This window comes from Ranitomeya variabilis, chromosome 3 (assembly GCF_051348905.1).
Source record: "Ranitomeya variabilis isolate aRanVar5 chromosome 3, aRanVar5.hap1, whole genome shotgun sequence".
NCBI classification, from domain to species: Eukaryota; Metazoa; Chordata; class Amphibia; order Anura; family Dendrobatidae; genus Ranitomeya; species Ranitomeya variabilis.
Genome location: NC_135234.1, coordinates 73789178 through 73802276, shown reverse-complemented (window position 1 = coordinate 73802276; position 13099 = coordinate 73789178). Strand labels below are relative to the sequence as shown.

The window sequence follows — 13099 nt, the reverse complement described above, 5'->3', positions numbered from 1 at the left end:
TATAATATCATTATATTTTACTTTGTAGAAATTAAATTACTTGCCCATGATCCCATTTAGCAGACATTATCACCTTAAAATGCAGATCTTCATTGGTTAATAATGGCCTATTCACTGCGTTCTCTTTAATTCCTAATGTGGCCGGCTTGTTGGCTTCTACAACGTGGCATCTTAATCTGGAAGATACAAAAACAAGACGAGATTCAGAAATCTCAAGACAAAAATGTATACTTAATGAAACATATTATTGGGTTATTGGCTCTTTTCTTAATTTATTTTTTATGCTTGCTTATTTAGCGCCATCGTATTCCATAGTCTTTTACTGACATCATCCCTGTCCCCATTGGAGTTCACAATCTAATTTCCCTATCAGTATGTCTTTGGAGTTTTGGAGAAAACCAGAGAACCCGGAGGAAACCCATACAATTTCCTTGCAGATGTTGTCCTTGGTGGGTTTTGAACCCAGAACCCCAGCGCTGCAATGCAACAGTACGAACTACTGAGCCACCGTGCTGCCCAAAGGCTCTTCATAAAAGCTGCCACCTATGCCAACCGGGGCCGTAGTCTGAAGGCTGTCAATAGTAGCATAGCAAAGAGAACGAGCTACTAGCAAAACTACGTAAAGCGGGTATCCACTACTGGACCGCAGACAATTAGTGGCCACTGATTGGTTGATGGTCATCAACATTCCGTCAGAGCAGAGAACCACCGAGGCCGCTGATTGTTATGTTACAGTCCACAATCTGTAGGAGCCCCATTCATTATTGCTTACAATCCTAGGGAATGGAGTAAATGCCTCTAGACATGTCAGGTGCCTATAGGGAACTTTTCAGATCAGGGCTTATACTTAGTGGAAGAGGAAAGCTTTTAGAGCGGGTTTAGATGGTTAGACAGGGTCTGATGGAAAAGGGGAGGAAATCCCAGAAGCTGGGAAGCACGAGGTGAGAAAATGAATGCATAGAGTAGAGAGAAGGTTACATGTAAGACAATATATGAGTTGCTTAAGAAAAGTATGAAGACGCAAACCAGGACAGGACTTGAGGGATAAAGAATATTACATAAGGTTGATTTCACACATCACGTTTCACAGTCTGAGTAACAACTGCAATCTACAAAGTGGCCATGAATCTCCTGACCCAAATACAGAATCCTCATTGGCATAAATGAGGCTGTTGAGTTTAGGTCAGGAGAGCCAACACTGATGTGTGAAACCAGCCTAAATATACAATCCTATGCAAATGCTCCATTCTACAGGGACAGGTCTAATCTGTGATTACCCAAAATAGCTCAAAAAATATTATTCTCAAGAATATAATAAAATAAGTGTCCTCTATTCTTTCAAGGGGATGTCAACTACTTGAACAGCCCCTTCTGATTCCCTAGGTTTCTCCCAAGTAAAATAATAACACTTATACTCGCCGTTCAAAACAGAGGAGAGTGAAGCCAGCTCTTATTGGCCACAGAGATCACGTGACATAATGTTACTTGATCCCTGGGAAAGCCAGTGCCAACACCGATGGATCACACTGGCACCTCAGATGTGTTATTATTTTACTGGGGGAGGAAACATAGGGATTCACAAGGGGTTGTCCGAGTAGGAGTAGACAAGGGCTTTCATAAGCCAAATAGTGTAATATTTTTGGTGTGATTTTGGCAAATAAGAGAAGACCTCTGTCCCTGTAATATGAGGCCCTTACAATTTCACTTGTATTTGTGAGATTTGCAGCCAGTGGAGCAGCTAGTCGTAGTGATATGTTCTGTACACAAAGGTGATGAAAACAGAGGATGGAAGGGGACCCAGATGGAAGTCAGAGAATTTTTTTATGCTGAACCATCAAAACCCTTTTTAAAGTTTTGTAATTATTTTAAGTTTTGTAATAATTCTATAGAATGTTAGGAAGTGTCATAATCATGAATTTGCACTTTGTCTAACCAGATGATCTGTGGGAATATGATCTGTCCAGTAAGCAAGTCTAGGGGTGTCGCTGACAACAACGATCAGTTTGAAAAAGCTGGTGAACTTGTCATATGTCTCCCTTATGGTCTACATTTCCCATGACGTTTCTAATATTAGAAATACTTTACTCACAGCTGAAGTTTCGGAAACCGATCAATCCATATACAACCTCTTCTCTAAGGTTGTGCTCACCATCTGTCTACAGGGACCACTTACTACAAGCGTCCCCAGCTGATCGCATCTTACATACAGAATATAACACATGATAAACAACTATTACCAGTGACAATGTATCAAATATGTCACCGGATAAACAAGAGACACAAGCTTAATTATTAAAATATATTTTGTGTTGAATACATAAAAGCAGTAAAAAAGTCAAAAATAGGACAGGACGCCTCCAAATAATGAAGAACACAGACTACAAATCACAAATGTCCAAGTCAGTCAGTTGGACTTCTATTTGAAATCAATAAGACCCATACCTGTCAGATATCAAGAACATATTAAATAAAGTGCTGGCGCAGATGCAATGTACAACACTATGGCAATAAGAGTGTAGAGTACAGTGTCTCCAAACACGTCCCCGGAGGAAGCGTGGCGAAACGGTGTTGGGGTGTTTGGAGACACAGCACACTATACTCTATCCGGATAGCCTTCTTACGTAAGTATTTAAGCTTTTATCTGTTCACTCTTTGCTGACTAGAGTATGATAGTCATGTCAGATCCATACATGGACCGTGTATAGGTATCAATACTATGCAGGTTAGACAGCCTACTAGTTTTATATTTGGGTATTGCGCTACTTTAGCATACACAGTCCATTTTGAACTTCAATGCATTTTTTTTATTTGCATACTTTTGTACTTTGCATCTGCACCAGTACTTTATTTAATTTATTCTTGTTATTTGACAAGTAAGGGTCTTACGGATTTCAATATAAGTCCAACTGATTGACCTGGACATTTGTGATTTGTAGTCAGTGTTCTTCACTATTTGGAGGCTTCCTGTCCTAATTTTTTTTACTTTTTACTTGTTTTAGGTTTTAATTCAATACAATCTCTTGTTTATCTGATGACATTGTCAAGGGTAATAGTTGTTTATGAGGATTATTGAAAGTTTAGCAACAAATTGACATTTGTGACATGTGTGATTAATAGGCCATAACACATGTCTGGTCAACCATGTAATGCAAGGACAGGCCATGTACAGCAGAGTGGGTTGCCTGTGCAAGTAGGGCTCCCACCACTGGGAACCCACCTAGCCCAAGTGCAGACCCATAGACTAATGAATACATTCCGACGGGCCAATTTAGACCCTCATCCTGGAACCCCGAGCGATCAGCAAGTGATAACTTGCCAAGTTGGGAATAACAGTAAGGTAATTCTTTAACATTATAGTTAATCCATGAAGTACAATGTTTTAGCTTAACAAACCTGTATCAAAACTTTTTGGGTATGAAAAGTTTTATTTAAAAATCCTATTGATTCTGTCGCCTCTTCATTCATAATTTGTAAGGAGAAACGATACCCCTTAGACCCCAGTCCAGAGCCTCTCATCTAGCCAAATTAGTTCTCATGCTTCGCACTGACGAGGGCCAACAGCCCGAAACACCGTGTCTGCGAATTGAGATACTGATTTGGCTTTTATCCTAAGTCATATTGCACGACTCATTAGAGGGTTGATTGTGACTTGTAGGATCACTACTTCCAATAGGTGGCGCTATAGAGTAAAGTCCTCTTTTTCTCAGAAGAGGCAATTTGCAAAGAATAGTTATTTGAACGGCTGTCATCTTGTTGCTCAAAAAACTATGAAGCTAGCATAAACTTAAACGCACCCTGTCACCCCCCCAGGGCCTATTAAAGTAAAAGAGCCACCTTCAGCAGCACTAAGGCTGCATTCTGTGAAGGTGGCTCCTATGTTTATTACCCCTAGAGACGCTGAAATAAAGACTTTTATAAATTTCCCGCCATACCTCTATTAAGTCAGGGAGGTACGTTTTCTCCCCCTGACTCAACCGCCTCGCAGCCGTCCATCATCCCCCTGTGTCCTCCGGGCGCCGCCTCCTCTCTGTCGTGACGTCACCGGCGCCTTCTTGTAGCGGAGGCCCTAGATCCCGCCTGCAGTGTGTTATGATGCATTCACACTGCGGGGCTCGGAATGTGGCGCCTGCGCAGTGGAGCCGGTCACCGTGCTCCATTGATGATCGTGGTGAAGTCTTCTATCGAGGAGGTCAGCCAGCCACCATCACACACAGCACTGATGACTTACCAGAACAAGAAATTCTCTCCTGTGTTGAGCATAAGCCGGAAGTAGAGCTGACAGGTCCTGAGACTGACACTCATATCTGAAGATGGTAAAACCTTTGCTTTTGCCATCTGACAGCAGCATAATGTTGAGACAGAGTTCCTGATTCCAGCATTATGTCACTTATTGGGCTGCTTGGTGCAGTTTTCATAGAATTCCAGCTGTAGATGTAGGAGTGGTCGGTATAACCCCACCCCCCAGCACGGATTAGCAGTTTCCTATGCCAATCACTGGTGGGGGCGGGGTTCCATAGTTTAGCCGGACTGACTTGCATGTGACCTAGTCCAGGAATGATAATTTCCTGCTGATAAAACACTGGCTGTATTGAAACTACAGAACACAGCCTGATAAGTGACACATCCCTGAAATCAGGCTCGCTGCCCCTACATGACACTGATCTCAAATCATTAAGAAAAACTTGATGACAGATTCCCTTTAATTGAGGTATATGTGTAAAGTTTATATCTTCCTTAAAAAGATTTAGGGAACAACCAATCCATCAATAATAAAGCCTTCATCAGGAAGCTATTACGCTCCTTCCTGGTGGTAGGCAGCCAGAATTTGGTAACTTGAAGGAGCTTCCCACTTTCAAAAATGTGTTCCCCAAACAATTGCAGTCATGTAAAATAACAAAGACAAATAGTGGTCATGCTCCTCAAGGTAAAATCTTTGCCGCTGATAAGGTCTCTGTATTTTAGCTGCACTGGTGACATGACTACAGCACCTGTCACCGCTGCAGCCAATCATTGAGCTCACTTCAACATCAGCATGACTGCTGGAGACCACTTTTTTTTTTTTTGTAAAGTAGAATGCATCCCTTTAGTTGAGGTTGTGCTTTTACTAATGGTTCAAGAACGGTCACAAGAACTAAAAAAATATTATTTTGTGATTTTGATTAACAAAAAGTGCTGAGGGCACAAAGGCGCCAGTGACTATAAAGAAAGTTATTGTGGCACAAAGAGGAGTTCAGATTAGGAATATAACACTTGCAGTTATGACTGAGCCTTAGGCTACTTTCACACTAGCGTCGGGCCGAGGTTCCCGACGCTAGAGTTGTCTCTGCCGCACAACGGGGGCAGCGGATGCATTTTTCCAGCGCATCCGCTGCCCCATTGTGAGGTGCGGGGAAGTGGGGGCGGAGTTCCGGCCGCGCATGCGCGGTCGGAAAAAGCGGACCGTCGTGAGCAAAAAACGTTACATGTAACGTTTTTTGCTCCCGACGGTCCGCCACTGCACGACGCATCCGTCGCACGACGGGTGCGACGTGTGGCAATCCGTCACAATGTGTCGCTTAATGTTAATCAATGGTGAAAAAACGCATCCTGCAAGCACTTTTGCAGGATGCGTTTTTTCGGCAAAACGACGCATTGTGACGGATTGCAGTTAACGCTAGTGTGAAAGTAGCCTTATCCTGCACTATCCCAGAGAATCACAGGTATCAGAACCTGCCGGAGAGCTGCATTTACTCTTATTTTTTGCTCCAGTAATTGAATGCCTTTGGAAATAAAACTGAGTTATGCTACAGATACAGCATTTCGTAGCAAGATACAGTGCACAAAAGTGGAACTCGACATCGGACTTTGAACAGCTTCCATGGCTTTTGCTATTTTAATTGGGTTGTCCCAACTTCTTAAAAGGGAAAAACTGCAAAGTACCATACATGTTAAAAAAAAAAAAAAGTTTGTAATTTACCTTTATTTAAAAATCAGGAAAATAAAGGTTTTTTGTTTTAAATGTTATAGTTTTTTGCTCGTTGCCTAGGTTACTGGCCACCTCTGCAGCCTATCAGCAGTGGTTGGTCTCCTAGCCAACACGACTGCTCCAAACCAGCGTGTCCCAAACTCCAGTCCTTTACAGGCCCTAACAGATTATCAATATCTCACAGGTGAAAGAACCTATGGAAATCTCTGGTGTCTTGATAATAATTCCATCACTTGTGCGATACTAAGGGAATCCAAAAAAAAAACATCAGATGTTGACCTTTGAGAGATATTATTTCTATTACCGTATTTATTTTTAAATCACCATAAATTCCAGTGTGCTGTACATGTGCAAGGGGGTTTATACACACACAATATATATATATATATATATATATATATATATATATATATACATACTAGCTGACAGACTGGTACAGAGGGGGAGAGGACCCTGCTCTCATGGGTGCTGGGGAGGAAGACAGTAGTTGGAGCAGTTCCGGTGGTGGTGAGGAGGATTTTTGCAGGCTGTAGGCTAAGAGATGTCTTTTCAGGTGACATTTGAAGCTTCCAAACATGGGAGACAATCAGATGCACTGACGCACTGAATTTCAGAGGATGGGGGGTACTCTAGGGGAAAAATCTTGGGAAGCAAATGGGTGAGGAACATATGAGAGAAGCAGATCTTGTGGGAGCCAGAGATTATGTGAGGGGAAGTATTGGTGGATTAGTTTGGAGAAGTATGGGGGAGACAGATTATGGACAGCCTTGTAAAATAGTGTTAGTACGGTAATTTCAACTGGATCCACTAGGGAACGGGAAGCCAGGGAAGGGTTAAGGCAGAGGTGAAGGAGTAGTGAGGGGACAGATGGATCAATGGGGCAGCAGAACTGAGTACAGACTGGAATGGGGCGAGAGTGGCAGCCAGGAGGCCACAGTGGAGGATATTGCAGTAGCCAATATGGGAGATATTGAGGGTCTTTTGGATATTTGCCTTTATGTAGTGTGCACAGTTTAACTTTTATGGTCTTTAGCAAGGGTTGGTGATTACGGGGCAATAATGCAGAACAGCCTTAAAAGAGGTTGTCCACGACCACTACCCAGATAACCACATCTGAATCTCTATGTCCCCCCAATCCCAGTAAAAAAACAACACTTATAATCAAGTGCTTGCACAAATAATCAAATATAACAATTAAGGAACCATAACCATAGTCATAATATTTGAAAAACTTTCAATTCATACAACAACCATTGAGTGAAGCCCTGACCAACTTAACATAATAAATGAATATAGAGCAATTAATAAAGACCCCTTAACCAGAGCTTCAAGGTAAAGTGCAATAGTGCTTAGCACCAATACCTACCAGAACTCACCATCATTAAAGCACCATTAAATGGAGCACACTGACCAGTACCCCAATCCCTTTAAGGGGTGCCAACAAAGAATCCTCTCAGCCATACCCCAATTGGTAAAGACTAAGAAGATTAGCAGTAAAGGTAGGTGCACACGTTCAAGTTTTTTTTGCTTTTTTTTCATGATAAAAACGCTATAAAAACTCATTAAAAACGCATGCATTATGCATCCTATCATTTAGAATGCATTCTGCAATTTTTGTGCACATGATGCGTTTTTTTCCGCGAAAAAAACGCATCACGGTAAAAAAAGCAGCATGTTCATTAATTAACGCTATTCTATGCATTGGGAAAAAACGCAAAAAAAAAAAAGCAAAAACGTGGTAAAAACGCATGCGGATTTCTGGCAGAAAATGCGGTAAAAACGCATGCGGATTTCTGGCAGAAATGTCTGGTTTTTGTCAGGAAAATTTCTGCCAGAAATCCTGACGTGTGCACATAGCCTAATACATAATTAAAAGTTCTATATATCAGGAACCATATGGTGGATTTAAAAAAGAAAACAATGTAATACTTGGGGCGCAGTAGGAATAAGATAAGAGCACAAACTGCTCACTTTTGACAGGTCCTCTTTTTAAAGGGAATCTGTCAGCAGGTTTTTGCCATCTCATCTGAGAGCAGCATGATGTAGGCAAAGCTTCCCTGACTTCAACGATGTATCACTTAGTTTACTGGGTGCAGCCATTCTGACACAGTTTTTAGATTTAGCATGAAGCAGAGCCGAGGAAGCTAACCCCGCCCACACTCAGCTAACCCCGCCCACACCAGGCTCTGTACAGACAATGACTATAAACAGTGAGATGCTTATCAAAGAAGGGGGCGGAGTTGGACCAGGAGGCTCCTGCTGCTGTGTCCCTGCAATAAGAAGCTCCTGGTGCTAAAACAATCACTGAAAGCAGACAAAACCACAGAGCTTGATAACAAAGGCATCTCTGAAATCTGTGTTTTAACCCCTACCTCATGCTGTCTTCAGATTACATAGGAAAAACCTGCTGACAGATTCCCTTTAAGGAACACTAAACAATATTCCAGCAATTTCTCCATTTATCTTTTTTTTTCAGTTACAAATGAGAAAGAGATCAAGAAGTCAGTTATGTGTTTGTCAGAAGCTTGGCCAAGTCCCCCTGTCAGAAGGCTGGCGGACAGGGGGAAGCACAAGTCGGAGACTGGGCATTAGAAGTAATCATCAGCTATAAAGATTATTGATCAATGCTGAATTCAATAAAAATAATTCTAGGGGACTGCTTTAAAAAATGCTCAAAATGAAATCGGATCTGCACTTACATCCTTCCTATGTGAAAGTGTCCCGGTAATGTCGGATTTCCACCGCAAACTTTAAAAGTAGAGCGATCAGATATTACCTGCACGCTGGGCATAATAATCTTTGCCGATAATGGGAACGCTTGTGAAATCCAAAGTGTACATGTACTTCTAATTCTCGAGTGCACCTTCATTAATGCCTGGCCGCATGTCATTAAAAGCAAAGACGTGAACAGCAACACAAACAATCATACTTCAAAGAGGCTCTGAACTTCGGAACAAGAATTAATTGCCAGAAAACAGAGGGACTTATGTAATGAACAACGTCTCCATGTTACCACTCTATTCATTATAATAAATGGGAACCAATTCGGAGCGAGAACTTAATTAATGACGATTCAGCGGCAAAGTTGGTGCTTCATTAAACTTCAGAAGTCTCCGTGCGTTCCGCAGACGAAACCTTTTGAACCTACAGTATTCATAAGATTTAAATGCCAAAGTAATTACAGATAATACCATTTCTTCTATTATTTTCGGCCAAGTACATTTAATGCTTTTAGCCGATGTTATTTCTGACCAATAGCTACTGTTTTAGTAAAATAATGAGATTTCTTATCAAAATGCTACGCCTGTGACCCTATAATGCACAGTTCAGCCCTCCTACACTCCGATGGTTTTCTTCTGGACAAGAGTTGGTAATGTCTGGTTCTTCAGGCACCTGACCTAGAGGGATTGATTGAGAATGTATAGGTTTCTAACATTCTTCGCTTTGGCCAATTTTTTCCTGTCAATTGGACAATCCATTTATTTTGGATGAAAATGCAGAGATAACTTCTAAAAAGCCCACACTGTATTACCAGTGAAGAACTCGCCCTATTGTGAAGAAGACCCAACATTGGCATCGGTTACATGAGAAAGAAATTGCTCCACTTTTTTTTTTTTTTTTTTTGCACCTGTTAACCGGATAGCAAATAAGCACACTGCTTCTTTAGAAAAATAAGTTCTAGAACTGACTGGTTGCTTTGGAAGGATGATCCCACTTTTTTTCCCAACTGGTTTTGGTCAATCTCCTACAGTGCAGACGCTCCATCCATGCGTCATCGTCTCATAGTCCTAATGGTGGCACAGAGAACTCGGCATTCTTTATGATGCAAAAAGTATATTGGTTTATTGATATGCAATGGGATATGTCATGTTTCGTTCAATCACATAGACATTCATCAGACTGCGGAAGGACTAGGTATTCTGTAACGGCAATACATATAGTGGAAATCCAGCAATGGAGGATGGCGCTGGACAGAGGGATCTACGATAGACCTAACACCACTAAATACCTAGTCCACCCCTCCATCTGATGAAGGTCTATATGATTTACCAAACATATTTCTAGACTGCATACCGATATATACGTAATGCATCACACGGATGTGTGCCCGGATCTTTGTACATTTGTTATATGGGGCAAGACCTGGATTCCTTTGCCGATAGTTCTAATGGTGGAAGCTAATTTATAAGAAAATTGGATAAATCTAAGGCCCCAAAACAACAACGCACAAGTAAACAAAGTCAGAAAATAGTGACGGCAGGCTTGTTATGGATGCAGTGAGATGTTCCGCAACACTGGAGTTGGCTCCCCATGTACATAAGCCAGATACTAGCGGGTATTTGGCTAATATTCTCCGCTTTTTTCATGGATTGGGAAAATAAATGAAGATGGCGGACCTGTTGTTGATAGGCTGAAATCAGTGCAGAGTTGGACCTACCATTGCTTCTCTTCAGAAGAAAAGTCCAATCTATCTTTTGTCTGAATCTCACCATCTTTCCAAACATTTAAATATACACGATGCATAACAAAACATTTTCCACATATTTAAGTCAGAAATATGCCTGGTGGAGCTCCAAAGGTCCAGATCACTTTAAAAGAAGCACTCACCTGACTGCCTTTTATACTTAGCACTTACTACCATGTGTTTCAACCTCCCATTTTCTTTCCCTCAGCCTCTATCTTGATTTCTGGCTTTCATCATGCATTTTTTTTTACTTTATGCTCTGCCATTAATCCCACTTGGCATCAGTGCAGCACCACATGGGCATCTATCTACCATCTCCATCTTCTCACTATGTGATTATCTGTCCCCCTATATTCTCCAAAACAAGCAAACATATTATAAGCAACAGTAAGGGAGCTGAACTGTCAGCTCCTACATTACAATTTTGTTACAGGCACTGTGCAGTCATCATCATTATCCTGGATATAAGCTTCTGCCCCCCCGCCGTGAAGAACTTCAGTGATACAGTCCATGCAATGGCAGCAGATAAGAAATGTCTAGTGACTAAGATAGTGACCTATTTCACAGAACATGATAATCTGCAAGCAATTCTAGGGGGTCACCACCCCGTGATCACAAGGAGTAACTGACGACAAGTATAGCATCAATTTACAGTTATATAAAAGAACATAAAGTAATGTAATACTACCTGATTTACACATAGTGGAGGACTAACGACATGATGAATTAAAACCAACAAACCTGGAGTGCTACCTTAATACAGTCACTGCTAATAATTCTGGTTGTTTGCGGTCATCACTAGAAGGAGCACGATGGAGATGAAATGACCTCAATAAAAGCTGCAAAAACGTGTCCTCTGGTGCACCTTCTAATTTGGTGCATTAACACTGGAGGTATGGTATATATGGACCAGGTGTTATCATTCTAATGCTCAGTAACATGAAGAAAGTAAGCTGAATAAATTAAAACAACGAGCTTTGCTGCCAAGAACGCGTATTACCGTACCCCAGCGGAGTATAGTTACTGTAGCACATAAATAGCTGCCACCTTGGATGGAGCCATATCGGGGCGCTTTACCTGTGCTCCATGACCTTATTCCTGGGCACTTCCTTCCAAAACTGTGCCAGTTCCTGTGCTCCTGTCCCCGATGATTGCTCCATCTCAGCAGCCATTACCAAGAAGCGGTCTTGAAGTGATGCTGTGGATGCTTTGTAATGCAAAAGAAAACAACAAGGAAAAAAATGAGGAGGAAAGCAATTTAGGAACAAATGTTTAACAAGTGGAGATTAAGAGGCCAATACATTTTCGATTACACTTGGAGCCAATTGGTCCTGAATGTGCGGCACATTTCCTGGGCTGGGTATCTACCTGTGGAGAAGCCTTTTGTAATTGCAGTGCAATCAATCACTGTCTCGGCTTGTCATGACAAGGTCTTGAGCTTTCCCTTATATTATCAAACTTATGTGATGAGAAACGTCCACCTAAAAGTCTCCTTATAGCTTCTATGGAACATTTCTTAAGTGCAAATGGTTTTTGTGTAAAGTCGAGAGATGGAAATTTGTAATAGAAAAATCCTCCCTGAATGAAAAAGACAAATCTCTAAATGTAAACCCCTTACATGTCTTCTAATAGAAGTTACCCCCTGGATCACACGACATTACCTGCATGCAAGGAGACCACAATGTCCACCGTCGATCCAGGCTCACAACTGCTGTTGCTTGGCTTCACCCGAAACTTATCAGGGGCTGTTGTCCTAACCTAAAGGCAGAATGTATGGGTACAATTGTGCCAAATTAAACAAACGTAACATAAACCAATTGTAAAAGTGAAGAAAAGAAACTTTGCAACGTATCTTTTTACAGAAAAATGCTGCTTTCTCCAGTTATCAGATTCTTTTCTCCCTCCATTCACGAGTAACACTCAGTGGCCCTCTCAGCTAGTTTATGACCACATCAAAGATCAGCTCTCCTTTGATGTGGTCTGTGGTAATAAATTAGTGCAGAGGAGCTCAGAAAAAGCAGCAGAATCCCTGCAGAAGAGACTGGCTAGCTTCACTGCGAGGTCAGGTAATACCTGCAGCCCATAGAAGTGTATGGAGAGAAGAGGCTTAAGCTAGAAAAATAGGCAAAGAGACACACGCAGATGCCTCTGCTTCAGCAAGAGTTCTAGTGTTTCGCCCCAGTGCTGGATTCACAGCGCAGCTCATCTCTGCTGTAAATTGCCCTTCATATTTCAGCTTTTAAGTGTATACAAGAGAAATAGGGGAGAAGAATCTCTTGTATTCTCTATGTGCTTTCTATGGGACACATTATAGCGGCTGGCCCTTTCAGCCTAAAGCGACGCTACTGATCTGCTCTGCTATAATATAAAAGATCTAAGAAAAAAGCTAGGGCCGATTTCCATAACAGAAAGGATAAATAACTATAAAGTAAAAAAAAAAAGAAAAAGAAAAAAGCACTTAAAAACCCTTAAAGCACCACTCCAGCATTTTCTTTAATTGCAGTACTGGAGTGGTGCTACTAATCTTCTCTGCACCTAGTATTATACTTACCTTCATCTTTTATTGGCGCCACTCAGGTCAGTCTCTAGCAGATTGCTCCAGTGTTTGCTGGGTGATCCGGAAGTCAAAATCCATTGTAGGTCTATGAGAGCCGGAATGACGCCAGGAA

At 41.6% G+C, this 13099-nt stretch overlaps 1 protein-coding gene across 1 annotated transcript in view; it reads right to left on the bottom strand.

Moving 5' to 3' along the window:
• The window catches only part of MOSPD2 (motile sperm domain containing 2), a 118453-nt gene that overhangs the window by 5054 nt on the left and 100300 nt on the right, over positions 1-13099 (bottom strand). Inside the window, exons 12-14 of the mRNA XM_077294170.1 lie at positions 12092-12188; positions 11508-11637; positions 74-176 (exon numbers count right to left, since the gene is read on the bottom strand). Coding sequence (XP_077150285.1) covers positions 74-176; positions 11508-11637; positions 12092-12188 — 330 coding nt within the window. The remainder of the gene's footprint in view (positions 1-73; positions 177-11507; positions 11638-12091; positions 12189-13099) is intronic.